This window comes from Zootoca vivipara, chromosome 16, assembly GCF_963506605.1.
Source record: "Zootoca vivipara chromosome 16, rZooViv1.1, whole genome shotgun sequence".
In the NCBI taxonomy this organism is placed as follows: domain Eukaryota; kingdom Metazoa; phylum Chordata; class Lepidosauria; order Squamata; family Lacertidae; genus Zootoca; species Zootoca vivipara.
In genome coordinates this window covers 2,794,888-2,821,757 of record NC_083291.1, presented here as the reverse complement: position 1 = coordinate 2,821,757, position 26,870 = coordinate 2,794,888, and the positions used below count along the sequence as shown (strand labels likewise).

The window sequence follows — 26,870 nt, the reverse complement described above, 5'->3', positions numbered from 1 at the left end:
TATTTTTCCTGGTTTGAACTATAAAATGATGATTTCTGGAGTCAAAATGAGAGTACCCCTAAACATTTTTTAATACATGCTTTTGTGTGTCATCTAGATATGTTAAGTTTATCTTGTTAAAGGAAACCTCTATATTATCATAAACTACATATTTTGGTTTAGCATATAATTCCAAAGAGAACCTGAAAATTTGATCATTAATATCTTTTGAGACTTTTATAGACTTCATTTTTTCCCCACTCTAATAATTGGGATCATTGCTTTTCCTTTCTTGTTTCATGCTATATGTAACATTTCATGTTATTTGGGGTTAATTACCCCTGTTGCACTTTGCAATGGGTCCATGGTTGGCTGTATAAAAAAACCAGATTGAATATTTCATTTCCTTATGCATCAGCATATTTCTACACTGTCCTTGCAGACAGTTCAGAAATTGTTGTTTCTTTCTATGACGTTGCCAGCAAAGATAAAGCATTATTTTTCTAAATGATAGTATTTTATGTTTCTAGGTTGGTGGTGACCAAAACCAGGGAGCTATCTTTCTACGCGAGTTTACCTTAATTCGGAGAGAGAGTCTTAATGAAGATTTCCTTTCGGATTTGCTGAATACGAACCACAGAATTGAAGATACGGTAGGACCGGCCTATCTTTTAAATAATATTGTGCATGTGAAAAATGGCGTTTAGAGCGTTATTCTAAAGGGCAGGAGAGAGAACCCAGAGATATTAGGAAGAACAGGTATAAAAGGCACTAGAGCCGTGGTTGGAACTGTTGGTGGCAAACTATCCTCCCGTAGCAGTGCTCTTCTGGCTCGTTCCCGTCCCAGAACATATAAGGAAATAGAAACTTGCACTGTATGAGGGAGAAGAGGGTCAGCTGGTTGAGAAGTGGTCTACAGAGGTCAAGTATGCCAAACTGGAGGGAGATCTACTGCAGCTCTGCATGCTCTGAATTCAAGAGAAGAGAGCTGAATGTTGAGCTGGAACCAATAGGTCAGTCAATATAGGCTGAGAGCAAACCAGGAGGAGTGGCTCCCTTCCATAACTCTTTGGAGGTCTGGCTTTAAGTTGTGATTGAAAGACAAAACCAGTTCCGGAGCATAGCGTAATGAAATAACAAGACTTCATAGAAGCTGAAATTTACCTGCAACAGTTACTCTATAGTGTAGGCCAGACTTCACCAACTTGCTGTCCTACGGGTTTTGTTACATTATAAATCCCAGCATCCCTGAACAATGACTATGCTGGCTGGGTCTGATAGGGAGAGCTGGAGGACAACATCTGGAGGGCATCAGACAAGGCTGATGTATTCTTTTCGAATAGTAATTATTTCGATGGGACTTCTGTGAGCCTAGTTTTCTCTAGATTTTGCCTGCTTTGTGCTAATACACTGGATTTATTCCAATGTTTCTGGTGTCGAAATCCTATCCCTGAAATTAAACAGAAGCATATATTTTTAGATAGAAGGAAAGAAGAACAAATGCTGTCTTTGCCTAAGTCCTGCAGACCAGAACTCCTCCAGCTGATTCAGTATATCTTATCATTTGTGGACAACAGTCCAAGCGATGGAGGTTATTGTGTATCATTTTGTGTTTGTTAAGATTGTGATGATTTTAGAATATGCACTTTTACAAGGTTCTGTGTTGTATTCAGGGAAGGCTCTCTGATTGTATGTAGTTGTTTCATCTGGGTTATATTAATTTATTTATTTTTTTTAAAAGCAGATATAAAGATAATGCTTTGTGCTGCAATTCAGCTGCACATGTGATTGTGGAGTGGATATCGTTGGTGAGAACACAGTTGACTGGAACATTAGAGAGATGAGGATTGCTAAAATAAATCTTGCTTAGGTCAAAGAACATACTTAACAAAGAGGATGGATGCATTAAGAGGATGGATGCAATAAACAATCCCCTGGTAATCCATCTGCTTTTCAGCAAACCATCTCTAGGATTCTCACAATCCCACCCAAAGAGTTCACACATCAGGCAAAATCAACACTTTGTTTTTACCGTGTATAAATCTGTTGGTGAGACTCAGAGTAGAATCAAGCAATGCTTTACCGCCAAGACAAAAAGATTCTTTGTGAAGGTGATGCGATTAACCCTCACTGTGATTAATGATGTGTGGCTTGAATCACTGTGCATCGAATGCGATGCTCCATAGACCAGCAGGCAACCTTTTGTTAGTTTTGTGTCTGTTTTGCTGGCTTGGCCTGCGGTTGTATTGAAATACATTGGTCTTGTGCCGGACTACAAGTATTTGTACACGGTTAACAAGCGATAGTACTGTGTTAATTATACAGAAAGTTCCAACCAGAAACTATTTCTTCTCAGTAAGTTCATTCTATCACTCAATATAACATAAGCAAAAAAATATATATGTTTTTTTTAAAAACAACAACCCTGATAGCCATGCTACATCTTCATTTTTCATTGAGAAATTATATATCTTTTTGGTTGACAGATGCCAGAAAAGCTAATCAGTTGAATGTGAATGAACAGAATATGAACAGAATATTTTAAAACTCTGTGGTCCAAAGGAAAGCAGAGCAATATGTTTGGCACCAGCTTGGCTGCAGGAGTTGAAGAAAAGAGGTGTTCAAGGTGCTATCCAACCGTCTTAGGGACCCTACTCTGCATTTGTGGCGGGCAGTGATGGCCAAACTTGGCCCTCCAGCTGTTTTGGGACTACAACTCCCATCATCCCTAGCTAACAGGACCAATGGTCAGGGATGATCGGAATTGTAGTCCCAAAACAGCTGGAGGGCCAAGTTTGGCCATCACTGGTATATAGAGTTTACTACTTAGTCTTCTCTTCTCCTGAGGAAGAGGTTTAGGATCAGAGTTTTCATTTTCCTATATGGGCTAAATTACCAGGTTGATGAGTTCCATCTGCCCCTCAATTCCCTTTACAGCACGTGCAGAAACTGCCTTGTTGACCTTTGGGCCCACCATTGATCTCATCTGATCAATCAAACTGGAGCCTGTCACCTATTTTAGCTGGCCAGCCAAAGCCATTCCTACGATGTCACCACTTTCGCATGCCCACAGCTTCTAGGAGCCGCAGACGAGTGCTGAGGGCAGAGTCAGGACCAAAGGTACTACCCCTCCTCTACCACCCAATACACTATAATAGTAGTATCTAAATAAATAGAGGTTGCTGATTCTATCACTCAAGGGTATCTCCTGGTTCATACCTCCACCCTTTTGTTATTGAAGACTGGCATAAAAATCTCTGGGAACTTTATCAGCTCAGAACACAGAAGTAGGAGAGATCCTCTCACTTTAAGTGGAGAACTAGAATTTTGGGCAGTTGCCTGGCCTAGATCCTTCATGGTTTTCATAGGCAGGAGGTTTTGGGGAAATTTTTCTCCTAGAATACTCTTCCCTACATTCTGAATCTGATACTTTATTGGAAGGTTTAGCACTGTGTATTCATATTACCTCACAGGTTCCCAGTGTGTGGTCCATGTTTGCCTCTAGACAGTTCCATCCTTATTTCAGGCATCATGATATATTGGTAAATCACAGTGTTTAGCTGCTGATATATTGCGATGTTGAGAACCATATCAATGGCCTAGCCCTGTTAATGGGCTATATCGGCGGTTTGCGGGCTTCATTCAGATTGCCTGCAGCAGTGACTTTAGTATCTAGCACAGCACATTAAATTGGTGAACAACAGATAGAAAAAGGGTCTGCCTAGATACTCTGCTGTTATCTTTTTGTCTAGGGTGGTGGTGGTGGAATTTGGGAACCATGGTCTGAGATTATAGCACAGCAGCATAAGGCTAAAAGGCCAGACTTTATGGCTTCATGACAAGAGTATTGTTACATTGTTATCTGCAGGATAATAATAATAATAATAATAATAATAATAATAATAATAATAATTTATTATTTATACCCCGTCCATCTGGCCGGGTTCCCCCAGCCACTCTGGGGGGCTTCCAACAAAACATTAAAATACAGAAATCCATCAAACATTAAAAGCTTCCCTAAACAGGACTGCCTTAAGATGCCTTCTAAAGGTCTGGTAGTTGTTGTTCTCTTTGACCTCTGGTGGGAGGGCATTCCACAGGGTGGGTGCCACTACCGAGAAGGCCCTCTGCCTGGTTCCCTGTAACTTGGCTTCTCGTAGCAAGGGAACCGCCAGAAGGCCCTTGGCGCTGGACCTCAGTGTCTGGGCAGAACGATGGGGGAGGAGACGCTCCTTCAGGTATACAGGACCGAGGCCGTTTAGAAGAGTTTGGATTTGATATCCCGCTTCATCACTACCCGAAGGAGTCTCAAAGCGGCTAACATTCTCCTTTCCCCTCCTCCCCCACAACAGACACCCTGTGAGGTGGGTGGGGCTGAGAGACTTCAGAGAAGTGTGACTAGCCCAAGGTCACCCAGCAGCTGCATGTGGAGGAGCAGAGACGCGAACCCGGCTTCCCAGATTACGAGTCTACCGCTCTTAACCACTACACCACACTGGCTCTCTTTAGGGCTTTAAAGGTCAGCACCAACACTTTGAATTGTGCTCGGAAACGTACTGGCCAAACAAGAGAAGAGGTGCCTTTGCTAACTTTCCCAAACAGCTCACTCTCCCAGCCTCATCCCTCATTGCGGAGTATTATGGATTCAACAGCAAGACCTGAGACGGAACTGATCGAAGACCCAACAGGCCACATAAATCAAGTAGTCCAAAAGACCAGCAGCAGACCACAGAGAGACCAAACGTCTGACGAGATAGCTGGATCGCATTTGGTGGCCCACCAAACCTCTCTGGAAAAGGGGACCTCCCCTGCCCAAGGTCCTACTCCTAGAGGTATGAGTGGCCAAGTTCAACAGTCAGATAACTTTGCAAATCCTCCCATTCAGCTTTTGCGAGGGATTTTTCATCAGAGGAAAATAACTGATTTTTTTAGCGGCTCCCCTCTTCCCGTATTAAAGTTGAACCAACCTTCTGAATGACAGTTACTCAGAAGAGAGAGGAATCCCCAGCCTTCAATATTAAGTTGGAACATTGCTGGATGGAAAAGTAAAATATTAGATCCAGAATTCCAAAAATATAGTAATTCCTTTCTTATCATATTATTACAAGAAACCTGGGTGGAGGAGGAAATTGAGATAAATGGCTTTGAGTCTATATGTCTGCCTGCTAGCCCGTCAGTGAGTGGTGGCCGCCCTAAAGGTGGCCTTACAATCGGTATCTCTCTTAAACTTCGGGCTAAACTTTCACTAGTGCATGCATTACCGCCTTATGCTATTACCGGACTGATCTCTGGTGAAAACTTCTCCTTATTGGTTACAAATGTGTATTTCCCCCCCGGGAGGGTTAGCAGCTGATCTGACTTCTAGATGGGAATCCCTAGAGGATTTTTTACTTTCCTGCTATCTTAAGTTTCCAAATGTCCCTTCCCTTATTGGAGGCGATTTTAACGCTCGGATAGCTTCAAATCGGGAGGCTCTTATAAAGTCTAAATGGTGGGTCGACCCCGGCACTCAAACATACGATCCAGTATATATCCCCACTAGAATATCAAAGGATATAAAAGTCAATAAGGCGGGAGTGATGCTTTATCAGATGACTTTACGCCTAAATTTAATTATATTAAATGGTAGATGTCCTCCAGATATTCCAGGAGAATTTACCCATCTAGGGTTAAAATCAAACAGTGTCCTTGACTATGTATTGGTCTCCCAGGATCTATTTTTGAATGTCACCTCTTTTAAAATTGACAATGCTCAATTTAGTGACCATCTTCCCCTGTCAACCAAGTTATGTGTTGACTGGCAGTTGCTCGACCGTTCCCACCCAATCCCGGTGATTGAGGAGTCGACTACTAAAATAAAGGGGATTAAATGGTCCCCTGCCCTTGCCCATAGATATAGGGATTTTATCCGAGAAAAGTTTCCTGGCGACCAGCCGGACGTAGGAATAGTCCCGCATGATCCAATTAAGTGTATGAGGGTTTTTTCTTGCCTGATAGTAGTTTTAACTCGCCTTTTTACTTCTCCAGCCTATGGAGTTAAAAACCATTATTTTAAATTTGGCGCCCCTTGGTTCAACTCCTCTTGCAAACAAGCCAGACTCCATCTACATACGATATATAATGACTATAAACTCTCCGGTGCTCCTGCCTTACCTCCATCTTATCCCCTGGCTAAAAAAGCATACAAACAGGCCCAGAAATTGGCCAAAAGGGAATGGCAACTAAATCGTTGGCAGACTATAATTACTGCCTCAAAATCTCATAACTCCCGGAAATTTTGGTCTTTAATAAAGGGAAGAACGAGGAATTATCCCCTAACGGTGATCCCGGCCCCTACGTGGGAGCAGTTCCTGAGAAAATATTTCTCAGTGGCAGAAGCTCCGACCACTCACTGGAGACCTTCCTCTAATCCCCTTCCTGTCTGGCCCAACACCGACCCTGCTGAAATCTTAGAATTGATAGCTGAGCTGAAAACTGGTAAGGCTCCCGGGTCGGATTTGGTCCCGGTTGAGGCTATAAAGCTACACTCTGCATGGTGGGCAGGGATTTTAGCTAAAACCTTCGACGCCATAAATGCCACGGGCTCAATACCAGAAACATGGAAGGAGGCCATTATAATTCCTATCTATAAAAAAGCCCCCCCCCCCCGGTGACCCAGGGAACTACCGGAATATTAGTCTGCTATCATCCATTGGGAAAATATATGCCCGTTTTTTGCTCGCAAGGTTGATGAAGTGGTCGGTTGAGGCTGACCTGATTAAGCACGAGCAAGCTGGATTTAGATTAAACCGTTCCACAACAGATCAGGCAATTATTCTTTATCACTTAGCCCGGAAATACTCGTCATCTCGATGGGGCCAACTTTGCGCAGCTTTCATAGATTTGAAAGCTGCGTTTGATAGTATCCCGAGGAAATTACTATGGGATAAACTTGCCCGTTGGGGTATAGATAGAAGACTTCTGTGGCTTATCTCCCAACTTCATGCTGGGTCTGTGGTCAGGGTGAGATTAACCCCTGCTGGCGACCTAACAAACCCAGTGCCAGTAAATAAGGGAGTACGCCAGGGCTGTATCTTAGCGCCACTTCTTTTTAACTTATTTATCAGTGATATGAGGAACCCATTAGCCGACTCACAAAAATTTATCCATGCCCCTCGAATAGCTGATTATCGTTGTCCATTACTTCTCTATGCAGATGATGCAGTGCTACTCTCTTACTCCAGAGTGGGTTTAAGGAGGGCACTAAAGTTTTTTTGCAACTTATTGCTCTCTTAATCATCTGTCTATCAACCACACCAAGTCCAAAGTACTGATATTTTCAAGGAGTCGTAAACTTTATTCATGGAAACTGGAGGGTACGAAAATCGAACAAGTACATAAATTTAAATATTTAGGAATTTATTTTCAGTATAATTTAGGGTGGAAAGCGCATGTTGAATACCTTCAAAACAAGACAAAAGCCCTATCGCACTCCCTCCTCCGTTTTTTCTTTTCTGAGGGGGCCCTATTCATCCCTGCGGCCTTGAAAGTGTATAGCATTAAAGTGTTGGCTACAATGGCCTATGCTGCCCCTTTATGGGCTGCTTTTGCAAATCTCTCACCTTTAGAGTCGCTTCAAAGCCAATTCTTACGTCGACTCTTAAAATTACCAACATGCGTAAGTAATGCTGCTATTCGTTTAGAAATGAAGATCCCTTCAGTTGAGTTAGTCTTATGGAGGCGAGTTTTGATTTACTGGATATCCCTATGGCATAAACTCCCGAACCACTATCTTATTCAATGCATGTGGCGGGATGACTTCACAAATTTGTGGACCGGAAAAATCCATGCCAAATTGTTGTCCTATGAGATCTCTCCCTCTGAATTGCTCAAACTGGATTTAAATGCAGCAAAAAGGTGTATAAACCAAAGGTTGGATGATGTGGAGCTATACCAAAATTGTCTAGCTGGCGGGGGAGTCTGCTCACCATTAAATATCAGCATAACCCCTATTTACCGTACTCCATCCTACTTAACAACGCTTACGGCCGCGTCTCATCGATATGCCTTCCTTAAAGCTAGGTTTAATGTTTTTCCAACTAACGTGCTGAGACATAGATTTACTAAGGGCCAAGTCTCTTCAATGTGTGCTTGCGAAATGAAATCAACTGAATCTTTACACCATGTTATGTTTATCTGCCCTATGTACAGTTCGGCTCGTGCTAGTATATTAAACTCCATAATCCAGCCTATGGCTGACAATCCAGTTGACCTTCAGCTAGCCTGGGTTCTTCAAGATGTGGACCCTTATATCACTCTACAGGTTGCTAAATTCCTAACAGCCGTCCTCTCGTACAAGAGACGGAATGGAATGTTAGCTGATTATTGATAGTTATAAGTATTTTTTTTAATGACATCAGATATTGATTTTAGTTAGGCGCCTAAATTTTTAATCTTAATCTTAAACCTTCAAGATATGTTTTTTGAATTGTTAATATTTGTCCTTGTGAGCTGTGAATTGTGTTATATTATCTGTGGTTTGTACGAGTCTGCGGTTTTTATTTGATTTGTTTTGTTGTGTTGTGTTTTATGATGGGCGTACAGCCGAATAAACATATTTGCATTTGCATTTGTACTGGGAGCCAATGTAGGTCTTTCAGGACCGGTGTTATGCGGTCTCGGCGGCCACTCCCAGTCACCAGTCTAGCTGCCGCATTCTGGATTAGTTGTAGTTCACCTTCAAAGGTCACCTTCAAAGGTAGCCCCACGTAGAGCGCATTGCAGTAGTCCAAGCGAGAGATAACTAGAGCATGCACCACTCTGGCGAGACAGTCCACGGGCAGGTAGGGTCTCAGCCTGCGTACCAGATGGAGCTGATAAACAGCTGCCCTGGACACAGAATTGACCTGCGCCTCCATGGACAGCTGTGAGTCCAAAATGACCCCCAGGCTGCGCACCTGGTCCTTCAGGGGCACAGTTACCCCATTCAGGACCATTATTCAAAATAATTAAAAAGCTAGCTGTGATTTTCTCCCAGAGAACCAGTTACAAAAACTTAGTCGTTGTTGCTAGATATCAGTCTAATGTAGATTCATCACCACATCTGACAACCCAAGCAGTATTGGGGCGGCCTGGGAATCAAGTCCCCAAATTCTGTTTCTTTGGATGGATCTGTGAGTTATGATCCTGTAGCCCCCTAGGCCCCCATTATGCAAACACTGCACAAACATGATACAAAAATAGCAGTACAGCGCTTCCAGCTTTAACCTCAGAAATGTGATTCTGCCCCTGCTCCCAAATCTTTATCCTATTCCATCTTATGCTAAACTAATAACTAAAAATGAACCAGAGAATGCAGTCAGGGAATGGATCCCATGTTTCCTCCAGGGTATCCCTATTTACCCTCACATACCCTCAGTTTTGAACATTCACTAGAAACATAGAATTAAAAAATAATTTTAAAAAGCAACAGTTATATGTAAAATAACAATGTATAGGCTCTCAAGGATTCAATGTTTCCTTAGTGGTTTTCAAAATGGACTTTTAGGAACACTACATGCTTTTTTTAATTGGTTCGTTTATTTTTTAAACTTATGATTGGACACCAGGTTGTTAGATGTTAGATGTTAGCAGAAGCATATTTAACCCTCTGCTGACAGGTTGGGTCAAGCACAAGGCCAGTGCAATGGAAAACGAATGTCTCAGGAAAGGCATGATGTTTTCATCTTCTTGCAAGTGATCTGCCAAATATTTTATTTGTATGCCCTTCTTGACCCAAACACTGGATTCGTAAAAGCAGTTTCTCTGCCTGTGTAGGTTTAAAGATCTTGTTTGTACTAACAGAAGAAGTAATCAATGCATTTATTTATTTACAAAATGATATGTATAATAAACATATACTGTTCTTGTTTTGATACCATTGATAATGACCGAAACAGCAGTGGTAGGGTACTTGTCCATTTGGTATTTTCGTTTTAGATTTTGAATTCTGTGTGTAATATATGTGTGCCTAACATATAATGAACTAGGTATTTTGAATAGCGTGTATAAATGAATTGCATTAGTTTTACAAATTTTTAGTATACATTTTCCCCTGCCCTTGTTCCTTTTAGTGTATACTGATGACCACATGCCACTAGTTTATTAAGATCATTTATTTATAAAAAAAAGTTTTATATACTGCCATATCATAAAACATCAGGGAGTTGTAAAACAACAAAACATAAAACACTGTTAAAACAGTTTGGCTTACCTATCATATCATGGTTATTTTCTCCATGTACGGATAGAATAACCACTGTAATTTTAGCTGGAAATTGCAGGAGTGTGGAAGCAATGATGGCTGTGTTCCAGATTTGTTTCCCAATAGGAGTCATCTCCCTTATTTTAATCTTTTTTAAACAAGCTTAGCTCGTTTTAGCCGCACTGCACTGAAATACAATATTTACATTTCTCTAAGTGGTCCCACAGTTCAAAGAAGAATTCCTGCTGCTGTTGCTGGAAACCTCAAGTGCTCATTATAAACAAAACTCTGAACTGAGGAAAGCAACAGTTGTTTGCAGGTAAAAAGACAAGGTCTGTTACTTGGTCTTGAAGGAGACAGAGTATATATTTTGCAAGAAAAGAAGGGCCAGGGAACCTGGGAAAGAGTTCCAAGGTAAGTGCTACAGCAGGAACCACCTAGCTTAGACTGAGCCTCCATAGGAGATGGAGACTCCTCTTCCTGGCTCTCAAAAAGACCCTGGTCTGGGCAGGATGTCACATGGGCGTCCTCTTCCTCCCAATTATTATTATGTAAACAATAGCCTTGAGGAGCTAGCTGTTAGCAGCTTGGGTGAATTACATTGGAATAATCACTGCTTCTGGAGTTCGAAGGGCTTATTCATGCAGGAACTTCTTACAGGATTGGTGGAGAAAGGAGAGAAATAGCGCACACATTGTTTGGAGAAAACAGCAAAGAAAAAAATAGCTCAGCTTTTAGGCATGGAGTTAACTTAGAGAACTACAAACAAAAGCAGGCTAGATTGCTATACAAACAGTGCCTTTTGGCAGCACATGCATTGACCAGGATATTTAGAGAAGAAAATGTATTTGCTTTCCTCAAACAGTAGCTAGGTAGTCTACTGGCAACCCTGATGTTCCTGCTTGACTTGTCATAACCTCATTCCCTCTGGTCCATAAGCCCTTGGGTAACTTGAGTGAATCTGGCATCCATTTTGGAGTTTTTAGTGCTGCAGCTGGAATGGTGGGGGGTGGTGCATTTCTGCAAGAATGGTGTGTTTCTTCGGTTTGGTGGCTGTGCTGGAGTTTGTTGGCAGGTCTTGCTTCTCCTGCTTATTTGAGGAAATCTCACGTTCAGGGGTCTGAGCATGGCTGGAGTAAGGGAGCTTTACAGTTTTAGTTTACTATGGATAATGAAAAATGGGGTAGAATTCTAGCACACATATTTGCACAGTATCAAACAGATTCCCACTCATTAGGTCAATCAAAAGGTACATAGTCAGAAGCATTTCAGACCACATTTATGTTACCATTGTTATTTCTCTGTATAAGCATGGACTTGCGTATATACAGAGCCAAACTTCTAGGAAAACATCCTAGATATTTTATTTGGGGGGAGGGGGGGTCTAAATGAAAATAGTAGGAAGTAACCAAAGAAGGATGGTATACAGCCAAGTTACCTATGTGTGGGCCCTAGGGCAGTATCTGAGCAAAAAATGAAGCAGCCCATTATTTTGTCAGTTACCGCTTACAAGTTCTATGATGAGAAAAGCCACCTAAAGTGTATAGGAGAAAGCAAGGAAAAGTGAATGGGAAATGGAGAGGAAGTTCATTAGTGTTCTCCTTATTTGTCTAAGTCCTCTGGCAAAGAGAACCAGGTTGTAGCTACATGTCTATAAAGTTGGGGTCTACTCAAGGTAAGGAAGCTCATTGAGAAAACAAGGATTAGGTCCAAGTGCCATTGATAGTACCATTCAGAGAAGAAAGATCCTCTAGCTTTCTTAATTCCTGGAATGGCTAAGAGAAACATGCTTTTGCATGTGGAACAAAAAATAATGTCCTGCCAGCATTACCTCTCTGACTACTGTGTTTCTCTGAAAATAAGACACCTTCTTATATTTATTTTTCCTTTAAAAACAACAACCCCACAGTGGCTTATTTTCAGGGAATGTCTTATTTTTTATTACGCATCCAGCCTCGCCTCTTCCTTGGGGCCCTCCAGAACTGCGCCTATCACTATGTCTTATTTTCTGGGTATGGCTTATATTGCGCAAATGCTTAGAAATCCTGCTCTGGCTTATTTTATGGGTGTGTCTTATTTTAGGAGAAACAGGGTATGCCTGCTCTAGCATTTTCTGATATCTTATGTCAGGCATAGGCAAACTCGGCCCTCCAGGTGTTTTGAGACTACAATTCCCATCATCCTTGACCACTGGTCATGTTAGCTAGGGATGATGGGAGTTGTAGCCCCAAAACATTTTGAGGGCTGAGTTTGTTTATGCCTGTCTTAGGTCTTAGGTCAATCAAAAGGTACTGTGAGGGATAAGAGGTACCGGCAACCCCCTCCCATCCTGAATACCAGCTCCTCCCGATGGAACCGGTGGCCTTCCCAATGCCCAGAGTGGACGATCTGCTGACAGCGGCGCGCAGGGGCAAGATCTTCACCAAGCTCGATCTGCGGGGGGCGTACAACTTGATCAGGATCCGGGAAGGCGATGAGTGGAAGACCACGATATTCACACCTCTGGGCTCTTTTAAATATCGGGTGATGCCCTTCGGTTTGCAAGGGGGCTCAGCATGCTTCCAGGCCTTCATGCACCACGTCCTGGGCTCCCTCCTCTTCAAGAACTGTTTGGTCTTTCTAGATGACATCCTTATCTACTCCGATGACCCCGTGCAGCATGTGAAGGATGTCAGGGAGGTCTTGCAGCGCCTGAAGCAGCACCACCTGTATGTGAAGCTGGAGAAGTGCAGGTTCCACACCAAGGAGGTGGACTTCCTGGGCTACAAGCTTTCAGACAAGGGGCTAGCGATGGACAAGGACAAGGTGCAGGCCATCCTGGACTGGCACAGCCCCAGGACTCGCAAGGATGCCCAAAGCCTACTAGGCTTCGCCAACTTCTACAGGAAGTTCATCAAGAATTTCTCTCGTGTCACGGCTCCCATCACTGACTGCCTGAGAGGCAAGCAGAGGTTCAGGTGGACACAGGAGGCGCAAGCAGCGTTCGAAAGCCTCAAGAGAGTGTTCGCCTCAGACCAAAACTTGTTCCACGTGGTGCAGGACGCGCCCCTACGCGTCAAGACCGACGCGTCGGACCGGGCGGTGGGCGCGGTCTTACTGCAACTGGATGCCAACAGAGAGTGGAGACCCTGCGCCTTTTTCTCCAGGAAGCTGACCCAGCCCGAGCGCAACTACACGGTCTTTGACAAGGAACTTTTGGCGATCCACGCTGCGTTTAAACACTGGAGACACTTCCTGGTGGGCGCCAAACACCCCATTCAGGTGTGCACGGACCACAAGAACCTGGAGTTCTGGAGAACAGCCAGGGTGCTCAACCAGAGGCAGATACGGTGGGCAGAGTTCTTCTCGCACTTCAACTTCTCCATCCACTACATACCGGGGGAGCAGAACGTCAGGGCGGATGCCCTCTCCCGCAAGCCGGAGTACATGGAGGAGGAGTTGCCACCAGCACCCCGGCACATTTTTCCCCCGTCGGCATGGTCCTGCGGAGCGGCAGTGGTGAGCGAGGCAGAACTCACAGCACTCACGGCAGCAGATGAGTTCGCCACACGCATCTTCAGAGATCTGCGAGGGGGGAGGGAGCAAGCCAAGGACTTTGCAGAACGGAGGGGGTTGCTTTTTTACAGGGGAGCACTGTACCTGCCCACCGCCCAGCTCAGAGGTAAGGTCCTCAAACAGATGCACGACAACCCAACGGCAGGTCATTTTGGTAGGGACAAGACAACACACTTAGTCATGAGACACTTCTGGTGGCCAGGGGTGCGGGAGGATGTTCGGGACTATGTCAGAGGGTGTGACACCTGCCAGCGAGCTAAGGTAGTCAGGGCAGCACCAGCAGGGTTGCTGGAGCCATTGGACACACCGCACAGGCCATGGGAAGTAGTGTCCATGGACTTCATCACCGACCTGCCTTCTTCCAGGGGCAAAACCGCAGTGTTGGTGGTGGTGGACCTCATGTCCAAAATGTGCCATTTTATCCCATGTGCCAGGGCGGTCTCGGTCTTCCTGGTCTTGGGAAGCGAGGTTTGAGGAGGAGGAGGAAGGGGACTGGGTCTATAGGGTACCCAGGGGCCCAGAACCAGCAGAGGGGTGGGAACAGGTCTTCTCGCCCACGGACTCAGACGCCATGGAATTCTTGGGGTTCCCATCATCGCAGGAAGCGGTGGCGTCTGAGCCTGACTGGGAACAGCTTTTCGCCCCCACCAGTTCGGATGCCACGGACTTCATAGGCTTTCCGTCGTCCCCAGAACTCTCGGAACCCTCGAAGGAGGGGGGAGGGGGGCCTGGGGGGTGGATGTGAGGGATAAGAGGTACCGGCAGCCCCCTCCCATCCTGAATACCAGCTCCTCCCCCAGTGGGGAGGGGGAGACTTCGAGTGGCGATTCAGGAAGTGGGAACAGGAGCTCGAGTACCTTAGCGGAGCACAGGCACCACCGGGGAAAGGAACAGGGAAGCAGGGAGACGGTGGGAAGGAGGCCGATCCCAGCTACTCCGGAATTGCGTAAGAAGCGCCGGGGGAGGAGATTCAGCATGCCAAGATTACTTTGCTGGGGGAAAACGCGCGAATCGCCATTCGGAGGTACTGAGGAAGACTGACAACATGTACCACTATCTGTAAATAACACTGCTTTCAGCACTGTAAATACACAGCACCAATAAAAGGATAAAATGCAGAGCTGTGTGGAGTCGTTACTCTGAAGTAGCCCACCCAGGCCACTGTGACAGGTACATAGTCAGAAACGTATGGTTTCTAGGCCCAGAGACGGTGCTTATACCACCGAATTCTCTGAGACTCGGCTTCTTTCTTATTTTCCATGCCAACCCTTTTGCTCACCTTTCTCTCCACCTCAACATGACATGTGTCTCATTCTCATTTAGAGCTCTTTTGGCCAAAGCAAATGAGGAAGGGTGGACTTCTTCACCAGTAAAGGAACAGGCTAGGAAATGTATTCGTTGTATCCTCTTGGTGCCTGGGAGCACAGCCTCCGGAGAAGATGTTCTGCTGACCTTGCCATCAGATTTAAGCACAGGACCCTGCTTCTTTAAAACTCCCATTCTTTAAAACAGCCCATGAACCAAAATCAAACACTTAGGAGAAATAAGATTCAAAGATGTCCCTGGACCAGAATCCCAACATTTCACAATGATGTTTAAGCTGCTAGCTTTTAAAACTGGTCGTGCTCAATATTTTCACAGAGATTCAGATGTATTGAAAATAATGGCCCATGGAGAGTTTGGGATGGTTTCTTATTAGCAAAGAGCACTCACTACTGGAAGAGATGTGCCATTGCATTTAATTAGATGAGCTTGTGCAGATATTAAAAGCATATGCTACTAGAGTCGATGTTATAATGATTTTATGCAACACATCCTTCTCTTCGTTCCATAAAAATGAAGTCTCTGTGGTGTATGTGACAGAAATGGAAAAATGGCAAAGGACGCAATCCCTGTTCTTCCATGCAAATTCATTTGTTGGAATGAATAGGAGGAGTATATTTGTTCTGTCACTATGCAACAGGATGTTCTCCTGTACAGATCCTGCACCTGCTTAAACCTATACAGTGGTACCTTGGTTCTCAAATGCCTTGGTACTCAAACAACTTAGAACCCAAACACTACAAACCCGGAAGTAAGTGTTCTGGTTTGCGAACTTTTTTTCAGAAGCCGAACGTGCTCCGTTTTGAGTGTTACGTTTCCAATTTGAGTGCCACACTTCCGTTTTGAGTGTTACGCTGAGGTCTGTCTGCTTTTGCTATTTATTTTGCGTTTTCGTTTTTGCGACTTTTTTGTTTTGTTTTTGTGACTGTGTGGAACCCAGTTCAGCTACTGATTGATTGATTGTGTGACTGCAGTATATCGTTTATTGCTTTCATTTTATGGATCAGTGGTCTCGTTAGATAGTAAAATTCATGTTAAATTGCTGTTTCAGGGGTCGTTTTTAAAAGTCTGGAACGGATTAATCCATTTTGCATTACTTTCTGTGGGAAAGTGCACCTTGGTTTTGGAACGCTTTGATTTTGGAACGGACTTCCGGAATGGATTAAGTTTGAGAACCAAGGGACCACTGTACAGCAATAAAATATTTTCAATGAGTTTTTGATAATACCTGTCTTGATGAAGTTCAAGAGGGGGTTGTAACCTGATGTGGTTTTACAGTGGTACCTCTACTTACGAATTTAATTTGTAAGTCGAAAAAATTTGTAAGTCGAACCCCATAGGAATTCATTGGGAGAAAAAATTTGTAAGTAGAAGCAACCCTATCTAAAAATTCGTAAGTAGAAAAAATCCTATCTAAACCGCATCCAAGATGGCGAGCGGAGCTCCATTCGTAAGTAGAAACATTCGTAAGTAGAGCTATTCGTAAGTAGAGGTACCACTGTATATAAACTATGTACATCTCAGCCTGGATAGCTCAGTTGGGTAGAGCATAGTGTTGATACTACCAAGATTTCAGGTTGGGGTAGACAATCCTCAGGGCCCCTTCCAACTCTATGATTCTATTGAGGGAATGGATTTCACCTCTTGCTGGTCAGTGAATAATGGGATTCTCAAGGATTCTCAGTGCAACAAACTGACTTACAAAGGAATGCAGTTAGCAATCTTAATTTTAATCAGGATTCCATCAGGTCTGCTTCAAGGCAGGACACTTTTGTGATAAAAATTCCTGGATTAGTTTGTTTTTAAAAAGTTTTATTTCTTTTACTAGAGCTCTGGTGCTGAGCTGTTTTAAAAGAGTTACCTTAATGAAATCCCATTTTGTTCCTGCTTCAATTTGTTGTTGAAAGTCTACAAGAAATAATGTTCAAGCATAATTGAGAGTGGCAGGAGTGATAGGTTTGTGAGCCTGTCAATTTGAATTTTATCCGAATACTCATCTTTCACACAGTACATGGGTTGCATTTTTTTAAAAAAAGCTCCTTAAAGCAGTCAATTAACAAAAAAATAACCCTTGGAGTAAAAGAAGTGTGGAGGGAGAAGACAGCTATGTGCATTTCAAGTCACTACATGTTAGTCAGATAAATACATTTGTCTCCAGACTACCCTTTCCTTGTAAAAATGTACTAATTTGAAAAGCTGAAGTACACCAGTCCTGATGTTTGATTTCTGTCTTAATTTATAATTTCTGTCTTAATTTGTAATTCCGGGACTGTCCATGGAAAACCTGGACACTTGGAGGGTATGAAACAACACAGCAGGCTTGCCAGGGAAAAATAAATTATGTGGTATTGCCAGCTTGGGCTGTCTGATGATGGGGCAGAATAAATACATTGGTAGCAGGTGGAGTCTGAATGTGTCAGAGGAGTCATTCTCCTGCTTTCTGGGATAGAGGTTTCCCTCATCAGAGTTGTTTTCCAGTTTCCATAGGAGAGTCAGTCGACAAAGGGATTTTGGTCTGGGAAGGTTTCAGTGGGTATTTCAAACATTTGAAGGTGTTTGTGTCCAAGGTGCGATCATCATGTATATATAATCTGTACATCAAACTTCAGCATTTGCAGTGGGTGGGTGGGGGGATGGAAGTCGAAAAGAAAAGGGGAAAGTGTCCTTTGCTGTCTTGGTACTGTAGTAATTTATTTATGTATATGTCCTTAGAGGTATTAGCCGTAGCTTTTGAACAGGATAAAGTGAGTGGTTGCTTTTTACAGTGCAGACAGAGTTGTTCCTCCTAAAATGTTCTTTTACATAATTACCTGGCAAGAGATTACTTTCTTAATACTGACAGCTTGACAACATGTTTCGGCTACTGAAAATTATAGCACAGATATGAAAAGGGAGCTTTTGAACTTCTGGGTTTACCTAATTATAGGTGTAGTGCTCTGACAAGACTCCACAATTTATAGTGGCTACTCCTTCCTAATTACTTCTTAGGCTGTCTAATTCTCAAATTAGTTCTAATGTGTCATCCTCGTTTAACTTTATGTGTTACTGCCACTGATCATTGTGCTTCAGATATCTCAGAAGAGAGTGCTTGCCTTAGGTAGATGAGATTGAATATCCTTATAAGACCACACAAGGCAGAGATCAAACTTACATGAACAGAAGCCCCAAAATAGTGTAAAATCTGAACTTGTCTTCTGGGCATGAAGACTTATGATGTACACATTTATGACTTTAGAATGCAGCTGAATGTTTTTTTTTATGTGAACAATTTAAAACAAACAGATATGAAAAGAAGAGCCCAGATTTCAAGTATGATATACAGTATAAACAGTAGTTGCAGCAGTTATTTGCATGTTGAGGGATAACAGATCTCTCTCGTGACCAGTCAATCAGGTTGTGTACAGTGGCGTTGCATGGAGGGCATCCACAAGAGCAGTTGCTCAGGGTGCAAAATTCAGGGCCGTCTTAAGCGCCTCTGGCACCGTGGAGCGACGGATCTGTCCGGCGCCCCCCGTCCCATTTCCCAGCGCGGTGGGTGGGCGGGCGCAGTGCGCAGCGCATCTGCCACAGGCGCTGCTACGCGGCGGGTGGGCAGGCACAGCACGGTTGCCATGGGCGCAGCTGCGCGGCGAACTGGCAGACCGGCTGGCCAGCGGGCGGGCGCAGCTCACGGTGCCCTCCTGGCGGGCCGGCGCCGTGGTGCCCTGCGCCACTCAGCCTGGCCGTAGGGCCGGCCCTGGCAAAATTGTTAGGGGGTGCAAAATTTCAGCACCTGGTGCTGCCTCAAAACAGCTGTGTGCTTCCATTGCTGGGCTTCAGTGCAATCAGCTTCTCCGTGTGAACCAGGAAGTAACCTCTCCAGACAACGGAACAACTTTTCTGATCTCTGCAGCTCTAAACAATACGCCAGCTGAAGAGTTTGTTCAGCAGTGTCAGCAATTGTAGCTGGAGTCAGTCGGTGCCCTGCCCTCCCAGGTCAGGGAGCAGATCTTCCAGGACTCTCAGCGAAGATGGTTATGGCTAAATCCCCAAGGCACAAAACTGATTCCAGTGGACTCTCTTTGGGTACCCACATGTTACTGGGCTACAACTGGGTATTATGACTGGTAATGCTACCAGGCATAATATCCAGATGTAGCCCAGTAATATGTGGGTAATCCTACCAGGGGGACGCAGAGCCTAGGGCTTGCCGATCAGAAGGTCGGCTGTTTGAATCCCCACGACGGGGTGAGCTCCTGTTGCTTGGTCCCTGCTCCTGCCAACCTAGCAGTTCGAAAGCACTTTGAAGTGCAAGTAGATAAATAGGTACTGCTCCGGTGGGAAGGTAAACAGCATTTCCATGTGCTGCTCTGGTTCGCCAGAAAGTGGCTTAGTCATGCTGGCCACATAGAATCATAGAGTTGGAAGAGACCACGAGGGCCATCCAGTCCAACCCCCTGCCAAGCAGGAAACACCACCAAAGCATTCTTGACATTTGCCTGTCAAGCCTCTGACCCAGAAACTGTCTGCAGACAAACACCGGCTCCCTCGGCCTATAGATCAAGATGAGCGCCGCAACCCCAGAGTTGTCTGTGACTGGACCTAATGGTCAGGGGTCCCTTTTTTGGGAAAAATATATATAATAAGAATAATATTGGAGAAAACTGGGTATTGAAACCTGCTTAACCTAAATCATATATCCCAGTTTCCAGCGGCCCTTTAAAGTATGCTTCACGCAGAGTATAGGGAGTCAGAAGTTGACCTGGCTAAGAAAACACCACCAAGAGCGTAGGGTATTATTTCCCTTATATGAAACCCCTTACTAGCGGTACACTTGTAAAAGTTTACAGAAGAAAAGACAAACGGTCTGAAAAGACAAACTGAAAAACAAACTGACTCTAAAGAGACTTTAAACTAAAGATAAATGCTTTCTCTCTTAGCAACTTTATCTACCCACATTCCAACCTTCCAACCATTCCAAACCTCCCACAAACTCCCACATAACTCCCATTAAACTACCCAAGAATTAACAGCAAACTAGCATTATAACTAAGCAACTCTCATACTAAGATTCAACTGGGAATCTCTTAAACTGAGAATTAAATCACACTGAGAGATATTTAACTGAGAGAGTGATCTACTAAGAGATGCAGAAGGCTTTCTGGCAGAGCCTTATATACAAGGAGCAGAGCCCACGCCTGTGAGCAATTAACAGAAATCATCGGCACCTGTTTCTCTTAAACAGACAGTATTTACATTAGACCGGCTCTAAAATAACTTGACAATTCAAAAAATCCAACACCCTTTACCTTTACCTTTTTAAAGGCTACCAGTAAGGAAACAAACTTATTATGCATATATTGTACACTTGCATATATTGTACACTTGAATTGCTAAGCCTCAGTATGCCTATAATTTGGTTTAACAAAAATACTTGCAGATAGTTTTTCGTAATAAGTGTTTTGCCCCTCATAGTTGTTAAAACTATAATAATAGTAATAATAATAATAATAATAATAATAATAATAATAATAATACTTTATTTATACCCCACCCATCTGGCTGGGCCTCTCCAGCCACTCTGGGCGGCTCCCAATCGAATATTTAAAACACAATACAGCATTAAACATTAAAAACTTCCCTAAACAGGGCTGCCTTGAGATGTCTTTTAAAAGTAAGATAGTTGCTTATTTCCTTGACATCTGATGGGTGGGCGTTCCACAGGGCAGGCTCCACTACCGAGATTGCCCTCTGCCTGGTTCCCTGTAACCTCACTTCTCGCAGTGAGGGAACTGCCAGAAAGCCCTCGGAGCTGGACCTCAGTGTCTGGGCAGATGGGGGTGGAGACGCTCCTTCAGATATACAGGACCGAGGGCGTTTAGGGCTTTCAAGGTCAGCACCAACACTTTGATTGTGCTCGGAAATGTACTGGGAGCCAATGCAGGTCTCTCAGGACCGGTGTTATGTGGTCTCGGTGGCCACTCCCAGTCACCAGTCTAGCTGTTGCATTCTGGATTAATCGGAGTCTCTGAGTCACCTTCAAAGGTAGCCCCACATAGAGAGCATTGCAGTAGTCCAAGCGAGAGATAACTAGAGCATGCACCACTCTGGCGAGACAGTCCGCGGGCAGGTAGGGTCTCAGCCTGTGTACCAGATGGAGCTGATAAACAGCTGCCCGGGACACAGAATTGACCTGTGCCTCCATGGACAGCTGTGAGTCCAAAATGACTCCCAGGCTGCGCTCCTGGTCCTTCAGGGGCACAGTTTCCCCATTCAGGACCAAGGAGTCCACCACACCTGTCTGCCCCCGTCCCCCAAGAACAGTACTTCTGTCTTGTCAGGATTTGACCTCAATCCGTTAGCCACCATCCATCCTCCAACCGCCTCCAAGAAGTCTTATCTACTATATCTACAAACAGAATCTGAAAACAGAGAACAACAGGATTATGGGAAGTGTGTCTCTGACTGTCGGATAACTCTTCCCACCCAGAATTTGAAGAGGTTTACAGCCAACTCCCTTGAGCACCTCAGGGGATACTCGTCTTCCATAACAACCACACACATGCATACAACATAGCAGCTTATAATCAAAGCCAAGATCAGTTAAATGGTTGTTAGTTGAGGGAACAATTTAATAACCGCCACTTCCTTAGCTTCTGTTTAGTACCAGCGCTTGAAACTCCTTTATTTGTATGACACCAAAGCTTGTTAAAGTAGCTACAGATAGGAGGTGAACTACTGTGTACTGCTGGAGCCAGGATAATAGCTTTGTGACCACTTTAGGCTTCACTTGAGAGCTGTCCTAATGAAATGCTCCTCTACAGTTAGACACAGAAAACTTGAATGTGTCAAGCAGAAGTTCTGTCTCTGAACTTTCTCTAAATAGACACTTAGCTACTGTGCAATCAGATTGAACATCTAATAAAGCAAAAACTTGCTACGATTGGGACAGCCACCTTTTTCATGTAATAATAATAATAATAATTAATAATAATAATAATAATAATAAATTATTTCTACCCCGCCCCAGCCACTCTGGGTGGCTTCCAACAGAAAAATAAAATAAAATAAAATAAAATAATCTACTAAACATTAAAAGCCTCCCTAAACTGCTGTGTAAAGATAGCAGGTTGTGATTCATTCCCCCTATGCAAGCAAAGTAGCAAAGCACTTTGGGTCTTATACAACTCAGCACCCCTTCACAAAGTTGACAAATATCGTTCACGTTTGTCAACAGAAACTTGGGGTTTTAGCTTCATCCTGGCAAACCACACTGCTGAACTTTTTGCAAACTACAATTCTGCTGCTACCCAACTAAATTATCCTTGTTGGGAAGACACTGAGAACAAGGATAGAGAACAGAAAACATGCCACACATCTAGTATCATATTACAAAAATGTATTCTCCCATGATTAAGCGTATCACTGCCAATCATTTATACTTTTAACAGATGCATATATTTCTGCAACTGTGGCTTCACAGCCATAAGATGTTGAGTCTAGACTGTATACCTGTCCTTCACACCTGTTATTTCTGGATTATTAAATCATTTGTATCAACTGCTGTTAGAGAATTTTGGGGGCTAGCTTTTATAAATAATAGGGGGTTTTTGTGCTTGTGTAACCAGCTTGTTTTCCGTTTAAATCCACCATGCTCTAATAAACCAACACCAACTTTCAACAGGTCTAAATATCCTATTGCTATGCTAGGATTTTTTAGCGAATAACTTAGGCATTGCAGCTAAGCAGACACATGTCAGGTTTTTAGGGTTAACTGTGGGAAATAGATGGCTATGACAGTTGAACCCCCAGAGCTACCACTGAGGAAATGTATGACCTCTGGCAGCCAAAATCCAGAGTTGATATAATTAATCCAGGCATGCGGCAGAAACACCGGCAGACTTGCTTCACTTTACCATTGTTATGTACCATTAGGAATGTGTACTTTTAAAATAAAGGCATGTGTCAGAGGTTGTTGCGGCTACTCTAGAGTAACGACTCTGCACCTGCTTGTCTTTAAACAATATTTATTGGTACGCTCTATGTACAGTGTAATGGGGTGTCAGGACACATGTCTTCTCAGTCTGATGCAGAATCCAGGACTGCCCCCCTGCGCCCCCTTTTCCAACATAAAAGGTGCGGGACGGACAGTCTCCTCCCTTTCCGTCTTTTCCTTAATTCCGGAACCGGGGGCAAAGGTCTGCGCTCCATGTTTTCCCTTTCCCCCTGCTCTCCTCCCTCCGTTCCCGGCTGTGGGGCTCATGCTCTCCCAGGCTGTCAGAGCCCCGGTCCCCTCTTCCTATTTCCTGCCTTGCCTCTGCCGAGTCTGCGCTCTCATGACTACTAGTCGATGAGCTGCTCCTGATTAGAGGAGGGGGTTCCCTGTACTCCCTTCCTCTTACAGCATGTATTCCCCTTCCCCTTTTTCCCTTCCTGCTCTTCCCCCTTTCTGCCCTAAGTTCCACACTAAATGCTGAATGTCACCCAAGACCTCTTCCTCTCTTCATATCTGTCCCCTGTCGCAGCTTGGAGTTGACTTCTGATTCTTCCATAACTGGCAGGCTTTCCCTCATCGCTGCAGAAGTGCACATGTGGATGACAAATGCCTCAGATGAATTCTCTGTCTATCAACAGCTTGCTTGATTTGTGGCTGCCCCGGCATGTTTTAAATAGAGCTGAAAGCTCTGGATGTTTAGACACTGAGTGTCGCAACAATGATATGTTACTGTGGGGAATGTTTCATTTGTAGTGTTGCGGTCCAGATTGTTATTGAGCATCCACTCGTGCTATCTTGCTTTCAGCTGGATGCTCCCTTGATTGCTAATCAAGATTCCCATGTTTGCTTTATATTCTTAAAAATCCGTATTTAGCTGCTGTGCCAGAATTTTTTTGCGTTGCAAGAGGCATAAGAATTGATTCCTGTTACCAGAAGGATCGAGATTTCTGAATAATCTAATGCTTTTATTTCAGCACTGGAAAGAATGTATTGCTTCTGCCACCAGTACTGATGTTTTTTTTTTCTGAGCTTACATCGCACTCCAACACCAGATGTAATTTTGAACTCCGTATGTGTTAGCCAATTCAATATTCAACATATGAGTTTGCCGCTGAGATACAAAATATCCAAGATAATATTAATATTAGATTATCACATGCTTGCGCATGTGGGTTTGTTCACATGACCACAATAATTATTAGTTCTTATGGGAAACAGGAATGTATGCAGGGTCCCAGTACGTGGTAAACAGATGTTGCACATCAGTCAGAATGAACAGAATTCAGAACTATGGATGCAGCTTGTAGATTTTTTTTCCGGGGTGAGTTAAAACTGGAACTCAGTAGCAGTCTGAACTGGCCTATTTGAACGTTATCAACTGGCCAGTTTGAACGTTATTATACATTTGTCAGGTGCACCAATTCTTAGCTTGTTTCCTGCAGGCCCAGTTCACAGTGCTTATTTAAAACTTCAAGGACCTCAACACCAGGTCACCTGATGCCTTCTCTCATATGTGCCTACCCAAACCCCAAAAGCCTCTTTGGACAACCTGCTCCAAGCATTCTTCACCGAATAAAGTTAGGCAGGTAGTCATTAGGAAGAGAGCCTTTTCAGCAATGGCACACCACTTACGGAAGATCGTTCCCAGGGACATCTTTGTGGTATTTTCAGTGCCAAGTGAAGATCTTTTCATTTACTCCAAGGGCTGGATTATATTCTTGCCTATAAACACAGTGAAATTTATGCATGTTTTCATTAGCCAACCTTCTATTTTGGGAATTAATTATTAGGTAAATAAAAATTAAAAACAGAAGCAAACATCTTCAAGGCAATTGGAAACAGAAAGATGTGTTGTAGCGTGCCTTTATCATTGTTTTGGCAGCCTATCCAAATGGAATTGAAACACTGTGTGGCCATTTCCCCCCATACTGTAGTTGTTTTGCACAAGGTAACTTTGGAAAGCTTTTCTTTTCTTTGTTTTTGATTCATAGTAAGAGGCTTTATGCTATAACTAAAAGTAATTTAAATTATCCTCTGAAGTGGATATCAGGCTTTCTACAAAAACTAAACAGCTACCACTTGTGAATCTAGTAGATTAGGAAATGGGGGAAGGATTAACAATCAGGACTTGCAACGATTGCTTTAAGTCTAGCACCATATTGTGTTAAGCAACTATTGTGTTAAGCAACACACAATTATACCATAGCAAATGTTGGTTTTTGTGTGGTAGCTTCATTTGCACAATCATATGGCTGCCATATTTCACAGTGCACATTTTACAGACTGAGGCATTGTGCAATGCAAACAATTTACTTTTCATTGTGCTTTTTAGTCCTAGATGCAATGATATTCTTAGAACATAAGTGCACATACTCTGCTCAGCTCAAAACGTTATGCATCATTTCCCGTTTTTGCCTGTTTTATGGCATCTTGTATTTTTACTTACGAGATATCACTTTGAGATTTTTTTTTAAAAAAAAATGAATAAATTTAATAAGCAACAGCAGCAGCATTAGGCAAGGTAGCCAGCATTGTACCCTTCTGATTACCTAGTGTCCTGCCTATGGACTATAGCTTTCCAAATGACTGTACATTGTCCATGTTGACTACATGGAACCATGGTGTGACAAATTGAAGCACTTTTGGAATGTTTATTCCTACCCGGCTGGCAAAGAGTTAACCCACCTCCAGCCTGACTGACATAGAACTCTGATGGGGGTGGGACTGTGCCCGGTTCAAAAGGAGGGAGTGTGGGTTTGGTCAGTTAGGAGGGAGAGGGAGGAAGGTGTGGTGGCTTGTATGAAGAAAGTGAAGAGGCTAGGAAAACTTAAAGTTAAATGTTTGACTGAGTTTTTTTTCTTGTACAACTGGAACAAGGCAAATAAATAAATGACACGTTAAAGAAACACTTACGCTTTTAACACAATAAAACTTCATCTCTGTTTTGCCAAAAAGGTCCGTCTTTATTTTTCCAGCGAGGTACCAGGACTCACAGCCGTGGTGGCTCAAGAGAGGGCAAAACTCACCTCAGGCAGGGAGGTGGCAGTTTGTGCCCTGGAGTTACAGGGGGGAGGCTTTGTAGGGTAACCTGAGGCGCCAAGAAGTTGCCAGAGTGAAAAGGGCAAACTTTTACAGTGGGGAATCCAACTGAGGGAGACCCTTTACTGTAGGCAAGAGGTTATTCCATCGGACAGCCTAGAGTTCCCTAAGGTACCAGGCCACGTAAGCTGGAAGGCTCTCCTTACTAAGAAACCCACTAGTAAAAGGGGTTTATTTTTGAGGCGGCAGGAGAAGAGGGTGGGTGTTTTCCCCTCTGGATTCCTGTGCCGCAGTGATAGTAAGAGAGAGTGGGACACTGGTTGTCACACATGGGAACCAGGCAGAGGGCCTTCTCGGTAGTGGCACCCGCCCTGTGGAACGCCCTCCCATCAGATGTCAAAGAGAAAAACAGCTACCAGATTTTTAGAAGACATCTGAAGGCAGCCCTGTTTAGGGAGGCTTTTAATGTTTAATAGATTATTTTATTTCATCTTTCTGTTGGAAGCCGCCTAGAGTGGCTGGGGAAACCCAGCCAGATGGGCAGGGTATAAATAATAAATTATTATTATTATTGTTGTTGTTGTTGTTGTTGTTATTGTTGCTGTTGTTGTTATTGTTATTACAGCTGAGGGGAGCTGTAGTCTGAGCAACATCTGGAAGACATGAGATTGGCTACCACTGCATGGGGGTTGAATCCAGAAATAAACCAGCAGAAAAGAATTATAGGAGTGGTGTTTTGCTGTAAACCTCTGTGGAAGAGATAGCTTGCACAAAATA

General features: G+C 43.7%; 1 protein-coding gene across 1 annotated transcript in view; it reads left to right on the top strand.

The window, feature by feature from the left end:
• ADAMTSL1 (ADAMTS like 1) overlaps window positions 1-26,870 on the top strand; it is a 486,266-nt gene that overhangs the window by 87,763 nt on the left and 371,633 nt on the right. The window contains exon 2 of the mRNA XM_060269080.1: window positions 510-632. Within this exon, the coding sequence (XP_060125063.1) occupies window positions 510-632 (123 nt within the window). The remainder of the gene's footprint in view (window positions 1-509; window positions 633-26,870) is intronic.